General features: G+C 45.4%; 1 protein-coding gene across 1 annotated transcript in view; it reads left to right on the forward strand.

Moving 5' to 3' along the window:
• The window catches only part of LOC124014316 (potassium voltage-gated channel subfamily D member 2-like), a 178,213-nt gene extending 163,728 nt beyond the window's left edge, over positions 1 to 14,485 (forward strand). The window contains exons 3-6 of the mRNA XM_046329164.1: positions 5,188 to 5,350; positions 10,990 to 11,085; positions 11,417 to 11,658; positions 12,466 to 14,485. Of these exons, the coding sequence (XP_046185120.1) occupies positions 5,188 to 5,350; positions 10,990 to 11,085; positions 11,417 to 11,658; positions 12,466 to 12,643 (679 nt within the window). The 3' untranslated portion in view covers positions 12,644 to 14,485. The remainder of the gene's footprint in view (positions 1 to 5,187; positions 5,351 to 10,989; positions 11,086 to 11,416; positions 11,659 to 12,465) is intronic.
• The last annotated feature ends 211 nt before the right edge of the window (positions 14,486 to 14,696 follow it).

Genomic DNA, 14,696 nt, shown 5'->3' on the forward strand with positions numbered 1-14,696 from the left:
AAACTCATATCTAAAACTCATATCTAAAACCCATATCTAAAACCCATACCTAAAACTCATATCTAAAACCCATCTAAAACCCATACCTAAAACCCATATCTAAAACCCATATCTAAAACCCATACCTAAAACTCATATCTAAAACCCATATCTAAAACCCATATCTAAAACCCATATCTAAAACCCATATCTAAAACTCATATCTAAAACCCATATCTAAAACCCATATCTAAAACCCATATCTAAAACTCATATCTAAAACCCATATCTAAAACTCTTATCTAAAACCCATATCTAAAACCCATACCTAAAACTCATATCTAAAACCCATCTAAAACCCATATCTAAAACCCATATCTAAAACCCATACCTAAAACTCATATCTAAAACCCATATCTAAAACCCATATCTAAAACCCATATCTAAAACTCATATCTAAAACTCATATCTAAAACCCATATCTAAAACCCATACCTAAAACTCATATCTAAAACTCATATCTAAAACCCATATCTAAAACCCATACATAAAACTCATATCTAAAACCCATCTAAAACCCATATCTAAAACCCATATCTAAAACCCATATCTAAAACCCATACCTAAAACTCATATCTAAAACCCATATCTAAAACCCATATCTAAAACCCATATCTAAAACCCATATCTAAAACTCATATCTAAAACCCATATCTAAAACCCATATCTAAAACCCATATCTAAAACCCATATCTAAAACCCATATCTAAAACCCATACCTAAAACCCATATCTAAAACCCATATCTAAAACTCATATCTAAAACTCATATCTAAAACCCATATCTAAAACCCATACCTAAAACTCATATCTAAAACCCATATCTAAAACCCATATCTAAAACCCATATCTAAAACCCATATCTAAAACTCATATCTAAAACCCATATCTAAAACTCATATCTAAAACCCATATCTAAAACCCATATCTAAAACCCATGTCTAAAACTCATATCTAAAACCCATATCTAAAACCCATATCTAAAACCCATATCTAAAACTCATATCTAAAACCCATATCTAAAACCCATATCTAAAACCCATGTCTAAAACTCATATCTAAAACCCATATCTAAAACTCATATCTAAAACCCATATCTAAAACCCATATCTAAAACCCATATCTAAAACCCATATCTAAAACCCATGTCTAAAACTCATGTCTAAAACCCATATCTAAAACCCGTATCTAAAACCCATGTCTAAAACCCATATCTAAAACCCGTATCTAAAACCCATATCTAAAACTCATATCTAAAACTCATATCTAAAACCCATATCTAGTGGCCATCACAAAGCCCTGACCTCAAACCTACAGAACATTTGTGGGCAGAACTGAAAAAGCGGGTGCGAGCAAGGAGGCCTTCAAACCTGACTCGGTTACACCAGCTCTGTCAGGAGGAATGGGCCAAAATTCACCCAACTTATTGTGGGAAGCTTGTGGAAGGCTACCTGAAACGTTTGACCCAAGTTAAACAATTTAAAGGCAATGCTATCAAATACTAATTGACTGTATGTAAACTTCTGACCCAGTGGGAATGTGATGAAAGAAATAAAAGCTAAAATAAATTATTCTCTCTACTATTATTCTGACATTTCACATTCTTAAAATAAAGTGGTGATCCTAACTGACCTAAGACAGGGAATTTGTACTCGGATTAAATGTCAGGAATTGTGAAAAACTAAGGTGAAAAAGCTTAAGGTGTATGTAAACTTCCGACTTCAACTGTATACTGCTCTTACAAACTCATATTCAAGCTCATATCCAAAGCAGCCGACACTGACCCTCAGGATCGTGTGGTAATGACATCACTCATCAAACAGGAATCTCTCTGTGTGTTGAAGATCTCCAGGCCCGGCTGTGAGGGTGTGTTGCCATGGTTTCAGGGGTTGCCGTGGTTGTAAATCGGTGGGCTGACTCACTGAGCGGAGGTCAGACAGACAGTGGTGGGATTTACTGAAACCCCTGAGACTACTGAAACCACATTTACTGACAGAGAGGGCTTCTGGAGGCCATGCATGGGAGTGTGTGTGTGTGTGTGTGTGTGTGTGTGTGTGTGTGTGTGTGTGTGTGTGTGTGTGTGTGTGTGTGTGTGTGTGTGTGTGTGTGTGTGTGTGTGTGTGTGTGTGTGTGTGTGTGTGTGTGTGTGTGTGTGTGTGCCTGCGAACATGCATCTGTGTGTCTGTGTGTGCATGTTAGTTAGTTAGCATTTCAAATCAAATCCAATTTTATTTGTCACATACACATGGTTAGCAGATGTTAATGTGAGTGTAGCGAAATGCTTGTGCTTCTAGTTCCGACAATGCAGTAATAACCAACACGTAATCTAACTAACAATTCCAAAACTACTGTCTTATACACACAAGTGTAGGGGGATAAAGAATATGTACATAAAGATATATGAATGAGTGATGGTACAAAGCGGCATAGGCAAGATACAGTAGATGGTATCGTACATAAAGATAAATGAATGAGTGATGGTACAGAGCGGCATAGGCAAGATACAGTAGATGGTATCGAGTACAGTATATACATATAAGATGAGTATGTAAACAAAGTGGCATAGTTAAAGTGGCTAGTGATACATGTATTACATAAGGATGCAGTCGATGATATAGAGTACAGTATATACGTATGCATATGAGATGAATAATGTAAGGTAAGTAACATTATATAAGGTAGCATTGTTTAAAGTGGCTAGTGATATATTTACATCATTCCCATCAATTCCCATTATTAAAGTGGCTGGTGTTGAGTCAGTGTCAGTGTGTTGGCAGCGGCCACTCAATGTTAGTGGTGGCTGTTTAACAGTCTGATGGCCTTGAGATAGAAGCTGTTTTTCAGTCTCTCGGTCCCAGCTTTGATGCACCTGTACTGACCTCGCCTTCTGGATGATAGCGGGTGAACAAGCTGTGGCTCGGGTGGTTGATGTCCTTGATGATCTTTATGGCCTTCCTGTAACATCGGGTGGTGTAGGTGTCCTGGAGGGCAGGTTGTGCAGACCTCACTACCCTCTGGAGAGCCTTACGGTTGAGGGCGGAGCAGTTGCCGTACCAGGCGGTGATACAGCCCGCCAGGATGCTCTCGATTGTGCATCTGTAGAAGTTTGTGAGTGCTTTTTGTGACAAGCCGAATTTCTTCAGCCTCCTGAGGTTCTTCTTCACGATGCTGTCTGTGTGGGTGGACCAATTCAGTTGGTCTGTGATGTGTACGCCGAGGAACTTAAAACTTACTACCCTCTCCACTACTGTTCCATCGATGTGGATAGGGGGGTGTTCCCTCTGCTGTTTCCTGAAGTCCACAATCATCTCCTTAGTTTTGTTGACGTTGAGTGTGAGGTTATTTTCCTGACACCACACTCCGAGGGCCCTCACCTTCTCCCTGTAGGCCGTCTCGTCGTTGTTGGTAATCAAGCCTACCACTGTTGTGTCGTCCACAAACTTGATGATTGAGTTGGAGGCGTGCGTGGCCACACAGTCATGGGTGAACAGGGAGTACAGGAGAGGGCTCAGAACGCACCCTTGTGGGGCCCCAGTGTTGAGGATCAGCGGGGTGGAGATGTTGTTGCCTACCCTCACCACCTGGGGGCGGCCCGTCAGGAAGTCCAGTACCCAGTTGCACAGGGCGGGGTCGAGACCCAGGGTCTCAAGCTTGATTTCTGAAAAGGAAGAACCCAGTTTATTTAAAAGTCCAAAATGACACAGAAAATGCCAAGCACAAACCATCTCTCTGGTGAATGGTCTCTTGGCCTAGTGAGTGCAGCCCAGTATCTAGAGGCCAAAACCTTCACCCAAATCCCTAACTAAGCACATTCTAACAGCTCTGGGGTGACAAAGAGGGAAACGGAAAAACACTCTCAGTGCTATGATATAGCTCTATCCATGTTTGCCTACAGATGGTTTAGAGGCTCTCTGTTTGTTTGTGACTGTGCTACTCTGTCATTAGGCTCGCTCTAAAGAACATTCCGGCACTTCCAAAAGAAACACTCCGGTACTTGGTGTTCCCACTCGGGCGTCCCTGTGTCTAACGATGGGAATACAGCGAAGGGGAACGGCCTGGATGAGAGGGTGAAAAGGAAAGGGGGGATTGTGGTGGTGTCCAATAATGAATGAGATGTGTTTTTAAAGAGGGGGAAAGAAAGAGGGAGGAGGGGGAAATGAGGAGGATATAGCAGAAAAGAAACTAGGCCAAGAGACCATTCACCAGAGAGATGGTTTGTGCTTGGCATTTTCTGTGTCATTTTGGACTTTTAAATAAACTGGGTTCTTCCTTTTCAGAAGTTTTCCGCTTTGAAAATTCCTAAAAGTATTTAGCACGGGGTAATGCATTATAGGCCAACACTACAGCAAACATAAAATAAGTCATAAATAAGTCATAATCATAACATTTAATATCTACAGTGTCTTCCATCATGTATAATGTGCAGGCCAGTGGTGGGTGCTCGATGGCTCTCTAGTGCCATCAAGTGGTTGTATACTGTACTGTATCTGAGTTTACCCATTCTAATCTACGCATGGTAAAGATGACCATGACAAGACAATGGCCTACTAGGAAATGGTTGAACGTTCTCTAAAATGACACACTCAATGTTGAGTAAGTGTGTTGGTTTTCTGATTGAAGATGGGTCCTACATGCTCACAGTGTTGCTTCCCCCAAAGACAGTCCCTTATTTTCTATTCATTTAATAACCATTGTCCAGCTCCTGTCATCACTTTGGATGTACATAAAACCCCCACCCTTAAGTCCTAACTTCTCTCTCTCCTTCTCTCTATTTCTCTATATCTATATTTCTCTCTCACACAAACACACACACTCTCTCTCTCTCTCTCTCTCTCTCTCTCTCTCTCTCTCTCTCTCTCTCTCTCTCTCTCTCTCTTTCTCTCTTTCTCTTTCTCTCTCTCTATGTCTCTCTCTTCTCTCTCCTTCTCTCTATTTCTCTATTTCTCTATTTCTCTCTCACACAAACACACCCTCTCTCTCTCTCTCTCTCTCTCTCTCTCTCTCTCTCTCTCTCTCTCTCTCTCTCTCTCTCTCTCTCTCTCTCTCTCTCTATCTCTCTCTCTCTCCTTCTCTCTATTTCTCTATTTCTCTCTCACACAAACTCACACTCTCTCTCTCTATGTCTCTCTCTCTTTCTCTCTCTGTACAGATATGGAGACATGGTTCCTAAGACCATTGTAGGGAAGATCGTTGGATCTGTCTGTTCCCTGAGCGGTGTGTTGGTCATCGCTCTGCCCGTGCCCGTCATCGTGTCCAACTTCAGCCGCATTTACCACCAGAGCCAGCGGGCAGACAAGAGACGCGCCCAAAAGGTACCCAACAATGTCCCACCCTCACGCCTGCCAAGACACCATAGGTCTTGGGCCATAAAGGTCATGAATCCTGACCTGGAAGGGTCCAGCAGAGCAGAGTCCAGCAGAGCTGTATGTGGTTGCGGCAATGTCCAATGTCTGTGTGTGTCCGAGAATGGAATGGAACTCGCAAACATGCTGCTATGCACAGATACATACTGTACACACACTCCAGCAGAGAATGGAAACAGCAGAGAGTGAGTTGTTGGGGGGGGGGGGGGGGGTAGACATGGAAGTTTACCAGGCTTTTGTGTTTGTGTGTGTGTGTACAAACTCAGTGTGTATGTGGGATAGTGTGTGTGTGTGTGTGTGTGTGTGTGTGTGTGTGTGTGTGTGTGTGTGTGTGTGTGTGTGTGTGTGTGTGTGTGTGTGTGTGTGTGTGTGTGTGTGCGTGCGTGCGTGCGTGCGTGCGTGCGTGCGTGCGTGCGTGCGTGCGTGCGTGCGTGTGTGTGTGTATGTGTATCCTTGCTGTGATATATTAACCGTAATGGTCATACTGGACCACCCCGACCTCCACATCAATAATTAGAGCAACACCGAGATGTCTCTATGTGCAAAGGAGTGGGCTACACAATGCACACATATCATATTACATGATAATTCATGATTACTCGCTCACCCTTAAAGACATCCTCCAGTGATTTTATTACTTTTCCTTTTGAAAAGCGATATCCCAAGTATGAATACAGTAAAAGTACACACACTAAAGGGTAAAACAAATATGTTTTGAGCAAAATAGTGTTTTTTAGACACAACTGCAAACTTCAAGGAGTTGGTCTGATGGTGCCATTGTGATGTCATCGACCTCCCCTCTTGCTTGAGGAACAAGAGAGGAGCAATAGGACCCCCCCCCCACACACACACACACACACACACACTCTTGTGTCTTGACTTACCTGGACCACTTATTGAGATGTGTCTTTGGTTAAGTAAATCAGGTGTTAAATGACTTGAAAAGTAGACTGGAGTAGACTTCGAGACAGACAGACAGACAGACAGACAGACAGACAGACAGACAGACAGACAGACAGACAGACAGACAGACAGACAGACAGACAGACAGACAGACAGACAGACAGACAGACAGACAGACAGACAGACAGACAGACAGACAGACAGACAGACAGACAGAAACGAGGAAAGGGGGGAAAGATGGGGAGTTGAGAGAGAGAGAATGGTGGGAGAAAGGGAAGGAGAGAATGGTGGGAGAGAGGGAAGGAGAGAATGAGAGAGAGGGGGAGAGAGGGAAGGAGAGAATGAGAGAGAGGGGGAGAGGGAAGGAGAGAATGAGAGAGAGGGGAGAGAGGGAAGGAGAGAATGAGAGAGAGGGGGAGAGAGGGAAGGAGAGAATGAGAGAGGGGGAGAGGGAAGGAGAGAATGAGAGAGAGGGGGAGAGAGGGAAGGAGAGAATGAGAGAGGGGGAGAGGGAAGGAGAGAATGAGAGAGAGGGGGAGAGGGAAGGAGAGAATGAGAGAGAGGGGGAGAGAGGGAAGGAGAGAATGAGAGAGAGGGGGAGAGAGGGAAGGAGAGAATGAGAGAGAGGGGGAGAGAGGGAAGGAGAGAATGAGAGAGAGGGGGAGAGAGGGAAGGAGAGAATGAGAGAGAGGGGGAGAGAGGGAAGGAGAGAATGAGAGAGAGGGGGAGAGAGGGAAGGAGGGAATGAGAGAGAGGGGGAGAGAGGGAAGGAGAGAATGAGAGAGAGGGGGAGAGGGAAGGAGAGAATGAGAGAGAGGGGGAGAGAGGGAAGGAAAGAATGAGAGAGGGGGAGAGGGAAGGAGAGAATGAGAGAGAGGGGGAGAGGGAAGGAGAGAATGAGAGAGAGGGGGAGAGAGGGAAGGAGAGAATGAGAGAGAGGGGGAGAGAGGGAAGGAGAGAATGAGAGAGAGGGGGAGAGAGGGAAGGAGAGAATGAGAGAGAGGGGGAGAGAGGGAAGGAGAGAATGAGAGAGAGGGGGAGAGAGGGAAGGAGAGAATGAGAGAGGGGGAGAGGGAAGGAGAGAATGAGAGAGAGGGGGAGAGAGGGAAGGAAAGAATGAGAGAGGGGAGAGGGAAGGAGAGAATGAGAGAGAGGGGGAGAGGGAAGGAGAGAATGAGAGAGAGGGGGAGAGAGGGAAGGAGAGAATGAGAGAGAGGGGGAGAGGGAAGGAGAGAATGAGAGAGAGAGGGGAGAGAAGGAAGGAGAGAATGAGAGAGAGGGGGAGAGAGGGAAGGAGAGAATGAGAGAGAGGGGGAGAGAGGGAAGGAGAGAATGAGAGAGAGGGGGAGAGAGGGAAGGAGAGAATGAGAGAGAGGGGGAGAGAGGGAAGGAGAGAATGAGAGAGAGGGGGGAGAGAGGGAAGGAGAGAATGAGAGAGGGGGAGAGGGACGGAGAGAATGAGAGAGAGGGGGAGAGAGGGAAGGAAAGAATGAGAGAGGGGGAGAGGGAAGGAGAGAATGAGAGAGAGGGGGAGAGGGAAGGAGAGAATGAGAGAGAGGGGGAGAGAGGGAAGGAGAGAATGAGAGAGAGGGGGAGAGAGGGAAGGAGAGAATGAGAGAGAGGGGGAGAGAGGGAAGGAGAGAATGAGAGAGAGGGGGAGAGAGGGAAGGAGAGAATGAGAGAGGGGGAGAGGGAAGGAGAGAATGAGAGAGAGGGGGAGAGAGGGAAGGAAAGAATGAGAGAGGGGGAGAGGGAAGGAGAGAATGAGAGAGAGGGGGAGAGGGAAGGAGAGAATGAGAGAGAGGGGGAGAGAGGGAAGGAGAGAATGAGAGAGAGGGGGAGAGGGAAGGAGAGAATGAGAGAGAGAGGGGAGAGAAGGAAGGAGAGAATGAGAGAGAGGGGGATAGAGGGAAGGAGTGAATGAGAGAGAGGGGGAGAGGGAAGGAGAGAATGAGAGAGAGGGGGAGAGGGAAGGAGAGAATGAGAGAGAGGGGGAGAGAGGGAAGGAGAGAATGAGAGAGGGGAGGAGAGGGTGAAAAGGAGAGAATGAGAGGGGGGGGGGGAGAAGGAAGATAACTCTTGCCCCTGTTGAGCATCCAGTTTGTAGCTCCCTCCCAAGAACAACAATCTGTTTTTCCATTTCGGAGGGATAATGATTGAGCTCTGGGGTTTGCCTGGAAACATGGATGTTAGACAGAGATACAGGGATTGCTTGTGTGTGTGTGTGCTACTGAACCTCGCTCTGTATTCCTCTATTTTATTCTATTGAACCTTTATTACACTAGGCAAGTCAGATAAAAACACATATTTACTGGCTACCAAAAGGCAAAAGGCCTCCTTCAGGGACGGAGGCTGGGATAAAACATATTTTTTAAATGTTTTAAATGAAATTAAAATATAGGACAAAACACACATCACAACGAGACAACACAAAACTACATAAAGAGAGACCTAAGACAACAACATAGCATGACAGCAACACATGACAACACAGCATGGTAGCAACAACATGACAACATCATGGCAGCAGCACAACATGGTAGCAGAACAAAACATGGTACAAACACTATTGGGCACAGACAACAGCACAAAGGGCAAGAAGGTAGAGACAACAATATATCACACAAAGCAGCCACAACTCTCAGGAAGAGTGTCCATGATTGAGTCTTTGAATGAAGAGATTGCGATAAAACTGTCCCGTTTGAGTGTTTGTCGCAGCTCGTTCCAGTTGCTAGCTGCAGCGAAATGAAAAGAGGAGCGACCCAGGGATGTGTGTGCTCTGGGGACCTTTAACAGAATGTGACTGGCAGAACGGGTGTCGTATGTGGAGAATGAGGGCTGCAGTAAATATCTCACATAAGGGGGCAATGCTGGTGCATGCATGTGCCTGTCTGTGCATAGTGGATACCAAGTTATTTTATTCACCAACATTCACCATAAAAGAGAGTGGCCTTGGATGAATACAGCTGCAATACAAGGTTTTCATCTAGCCACTGTCAGATAGTGGGATTTACAGGCTTGGAATTTACATGTATTACTGGAGAACATATTTATAGTCTTTCAAGAGCAATGGGTCTCTCTGTTGTTTCTAGAGGCGTTCAGAAGTGGTATGGCTTTCTGTTTTTTTTATGCTCACACACTCACTCACTCACTCACACTCATTCACACACACACACATACACGCACATTCACTCACACACACTCTCACACTCACACTCACTCACGCACAGGCTCAGTGGCAGGCTAAATGCACGTGTGGTTTTGTTCACAAACAGAAAACCAAGCTTGGTAGAATTGCCGCGAGGAAGAGTGGAGGGACTAGCGCTTATTTGCAGTATAAAAGCAACGGGCTGCTGAGTGACCTCATCGACGAGGTAACCATGGATCCGAGTGGTGTCCTTTTGATTTCATCTTTTTTCTATTTTTTTGGAGGGGGGGGGGGTCCATGAGATGCCGGTTAGTGCATGCCGAAAACCAGATTTGGGGATGGGGACAAGGGGACGCCCCCTTCCCCTCTCTCTCATTCAGAGCTGTTACGTCTTCCATGGTGTCCCACCTCTCTAACGTCACTATTCACCCTCGACCACCCTCTCTCTCTCTCTCTCTCTCTCTCTCTCTCTCTCTCTCTCTCTCTCTCTCTCTCTCTCTCTCTCTCTCTCTCTCTCTCTCTCTCTCTCTCATTCTCTCTCTTACCCCCACCAAGACTGCACTGGGGCTCTGGTGCCAACTAATGGAACTGGGGGTGAATGGCTCATACTACCGCTCTTCACCGGTGTCAGTGCATCCAATCCATGAGGCTTGGCCACAAGGTGGGGGTGGGGGGCGGGGGTAGAACTGCCTCCCCTCACCTTCGAATGGTGAAATGGGTCTCTCTGCAACCACCCTCATCCCTACTTCTCTGCTCTTGTTCTTCTTCTTCTTCTCCTTTTTCTGCTATTTCATTTCCATGTGTTTATTTTTCTTCTCACGTGCATTTTGGATTGCCCACATTTTAGCAAGGACTATGGGTATGACATCATCAGAACGCGTCATGGATCGCCGTCACATGGAGGAATGAGATGCATGACATCAGCCAGCGACCGACGCCACATGCGGGGGCGGAGTCAAAGTGACGCAGTGAAGCTTATTGGAGGACGGTGTCCCACACATAAGTTCCAAGTTCTGAGTTCCAAATTACACATGTCCGAAGAACAGGATTTTATAGACATTCCCCTTGGTTCATTCCTCTGCGTCTCATTGAATCCGGCCCAGTATGGAAAGGCTACGGTGGCTCTCGTGGGTCAAATGAGGCTTGAGTCAACACTGACCAACAGAAAAACAGAAAGACAGACACAAACATCAGGACAAATAGGCCTCTACCAGTATTCACATCGACAACAGACGTCTTGAAATGTTTTTGTTGTTGTTGAAAGGCTGAGTTTGAACCATTGAGTGATTGATCAAACACCATGGGAGGACATTGAGCTTGGAGGGGGGAGATCAATGGGAGATGGACAAACCCTAATGTTCTCATAATGTTCCTGTGCCACAGCAGGAGGTTGCAGTAACGTTGTGAGAGCATTATCCCCGTCCCTCTCTGTCTCCTGCTCTGGTTGGTTGGTCCCCTGTCTACCTCGTGGAAGGACATGTTTTGTAGTCTGTTTAAAGTGTTAATATGCTTCCATCTTTGTTTTTGTGCCCAAAAGGCATCAAAGGCAGCAGGCCAGGCGCTGGTGTGCAAGGCCAACCCCATGTTCGATACGCACCACAATCACCTATTGCACTGCCTGGAGAAGACCACGGTAAGAACAATGCTTTACCAATGACTGTGGTGGAGAATAGGAGACATATCCACTGCTGTTATCTATGTTCATGAAGAAGCAGAAGCCATGAATTAAGAGTACAAACATTTCGCTACACCCACAATCTACTAACCAACTATATGTGACCAATAAAATGTGATTTGAAGAGGATAGTACGGCATCCCATATCAGGAAATCGTCAGATTTCAGGCAAAACTCCTAATATGGATGCTGTAGTCTGCACATTTGTTTTGTCTCGAAACTTGTCCACAAAAGTAACATGTGGTCTCTCTATCTCTCTCTCTCATTCCATTCTCCCCCTCTCTCTTAGAATCATGAGTTTGTGGATGAGCAAACGTTTGAGACCAGCCTACTGGAGGTTTCCATGGTGAAGCACCCGCCTCACTCCCCCTCCCTCTCCTCTGGCTCCTCCTCCCAAGGCCTGTCGTGCTGCTCGCGACGCAACAAGAGGAAGGGCTTCAACGTGCCCAACTCCAACATGACTGGAGGGCATAGGAACAGCATCCAGGAGCTTAGCACCATCCACATCAGAGAGAGACCCATCACTAACAGGTACAGACATACATGCAGTGTACACACACATGAACAATATCTTCACTATTTTCACAAATGATTTCCCACTTGTTTCACAAGAAGCTAAAAGTACTATGTAAGCTGATGATTGCACACGCTACACATCAGCACCTACAACGAGTGAGCTCACTGAGACTCTAAGCAGGGCTTTACATTCAGTATCAGAATGGGTAATTAACAATAAATTGGCCTTAAATCCATCTAAAACTCTTGGTTTCATATGATTTATTTTATTTTACGTATTTATTTATTTGTATTTAATGTTCTTGTCTAGAACTGTTCTGTACTTGGTGATGTATGTGTATGTATGTATGTTTTATGTGGACCCCAGGAAGAGTAGCTGCTACATGTGCAGTATCTAATGAGGATCCTAATAAACTAAACTAAACAGTATACAAACACACACACTGTATACACACACATACACACATTAACAAATAGAATGAAGGACCGATTGACAACAGGTACACACACACACACATATACTTAATATATATTCATAGACCACATAATATACACACAAATATGCATTCATAGTGGTTGCTATGGCAGCATCGCACACACACACACACACACATAAACACACTGTGCCAGTCTCTTCCCATGGTGAGTCAGTGTGTTGGTATGCTGGCTATGTCCAGCTGTGGCATGGTGTTGGTGTATGTGTGGTCCCACTGGTCTGGAATTGACAGTTGTCTTATCTCTCTGTGTTACTAAACACTGGACCACTTTCTCTCTGGCTGGCCATCCTCTTTGTCCCTGTCTATTTCACCCCCCCATCTCCAGCCGCTCCAGTCTGAACGCTAAGTTCGAGGAGACGGTGCCTCTGAACTGCAAGCAGCCCTACATCACGGCGGCCGTCATCACGCTGCCCACGCCGCCCGTCACCACGCCCGAGGACGACGGCTCCGCCTCCTCCCCCGACTACTCACAAGCCAACATCGTCAGAGTGTCCGCCCTCTAGGGCCCTCGCCTCCCCACCCCACCACCACCATCACCATGGCAACCCTAACACGGAGAGAGAGATAGAGAGAGCTAAAGAAGAGAGACCCTTCCCTGCTCCAATCAGAGAACGGTGTTTGCAGGGAGGAAGGGGTAAGGGGAGGTGTGATGTGGTGGTTAGGGGGTACAGTTTAGGCTGTAGGACCCTTTTTGTTTTCCTACACGAAGCTACTACACGTCTGCTCTTGTGGTGAAATAAAGTTGCAGTGTGAAGCTGCAGCACAAAGCTCCGCCTTGGATTTTTTTTTGGTGGGGAGAGACTGCGTTGCCGTGGCGACTGAGATTAGCGCCTTACAAAGGACACACAAATGGAGAGCATTTAGCCACCTTGTCTAACTGCAGCTACTCCCTAGCCACCTTGTCTAACTGCAGCTACTCCCTAGCCACCTTGTCTAACTGCAGCTACTCCCTAGCCACCTTGTCTAACTGCAGCTACTCCCTAGCCACCTTGTCTAACTGCAGCTACTCCCTAGCCACCTTGTCTAACTGCAGCTACTCCCTAGCTACCTTGTCTAACTGCAGCCACTCCCTAGCCACCTTGTCTAACTGCAGCCACTCCCTAGCTACCTTGTCTAACTGCAGCTACTCCCTAGCTAGCCACCTTGTCTAACTGCAGCTACTCCCTAGCCACCTTGTCTAACTGCAGCTACTCCCTAGCCACCTTGTCTAACTGCAGCTACTCCCTAGCCACCTTGTCTAACTGCAGCTACTCCCTCCAAACACTCTCCAAGGGAAAACTTACCATTACTATTTTTTTCTATATTGTGTGTCTTTAAATGTGATGTCTTAAAACCGAAATGGGGGAGGTGGAATTTGTATTGGTTTTTATTGTTTGTTAAGGCCGTGAGTTTGACTAGAGCAGATGTATATTTGCCATGTTCTGAAATGTGTGGAGTAGGAGAGAAAAGAAAAAGTAATTTAAAACATTTTGACAAAAAGGAGAGCAAGGGGGTGTATGCACTGTGTGTACATATTTTCCTACCTTATCAGGACCAGAATGTCCGGACAAGTCACCAAAATGTCCTGACAAGGTAACAAAACAAGAACATGTTTGAAAAGTCAGGACTGAATTTGTTAAAATTCCATTTTAGGCTTAAGGGTTAGTTTTATGGTTTGGGGTTAAGGTTAGGGTTACGTTTAATGTTAGGGTTACGTTTATGGTTAGGGTTAGGGTTAAGGTTAGGTTAAGGGCAGAGTATGCGAGTGAAGTGGAACGGAGCTGGAGCGTAGCGTGCTCAATTTGACTGGAGCGCAGAGCGTCATCCTTCTTGGAGCGTCATCCTTCTTGCTCGCTCCAATTTTGTAGCGCTCATTCTCCAGTAGCGTGCCCGAGTAAGCATGCATGTTTAGTCTACTTGTGTGCTGCTATAGCCCCTTTCTCTAGCTACTGACAGTTGCAAAATCAAAGTGACTTACAAAGATGACGGCCTAGAGCAAGAGAGGGAGTGCAGTGATGTAGTGTGCAGTGATGTGTCCACAACTAAAGAATCGTTGTGGAATCTGAAAAGACACATATCCCGAAAGTATGATGGTGTACTTATGACGTGCACATGCTAAAAGAAAGGAAAGAGTGGGAAATCAGATCTCTTAAAAGTTTCCTTCATTTTTGCTTTAGTCATACAATAGTCCCTACTTGATTTTGTCCCAAAAGGCCTGGCATATTCCAACTGTCAAGGAGCTTTCCGTTTTGGTTGGGTTATTTTGCCTAAAAAAATTTAGGCAGTGGTGGAAAAGTACCGTATTGTCATACTTGAGTAAAAGTAAAGATACTTTAATAGAAAATGACTAAAGTAAAAGTGAAGTCACCCAGTAAAATAGTACTTGAGTAAAAGTTTTTTTTTAAGTATTTGGTTTTTAATATACTTAAGTATCAAAAGTACAAGTATAAATAATTTAAAATTGATTATATTATTATATGATTATGATTATAGTGGTTAGAGCATTGGACTAGTAACCGAAAGGTTGCAAGTTCGAATGCCCGAGCTGACAAGGTACAAATCTGTCGTTCTGCCCCT

This window comes from Oncorhynchus gorbuscha, linkage group LG25 (genome assembly GCF_021184085.1).
Source record: "Oncorhynchus gorbuscha isolate QuinsamMale2020 ecotype Even-year linkage group LG25, OgorEven_v1.0, whole genome shotgun sequence".
NCBI lineage: Eukaryota > Metazoa > Chordata > Actinopteri > Salmoniformes > Salmonidae > Oncorhynchus > Oncorhynchus gorbuscha.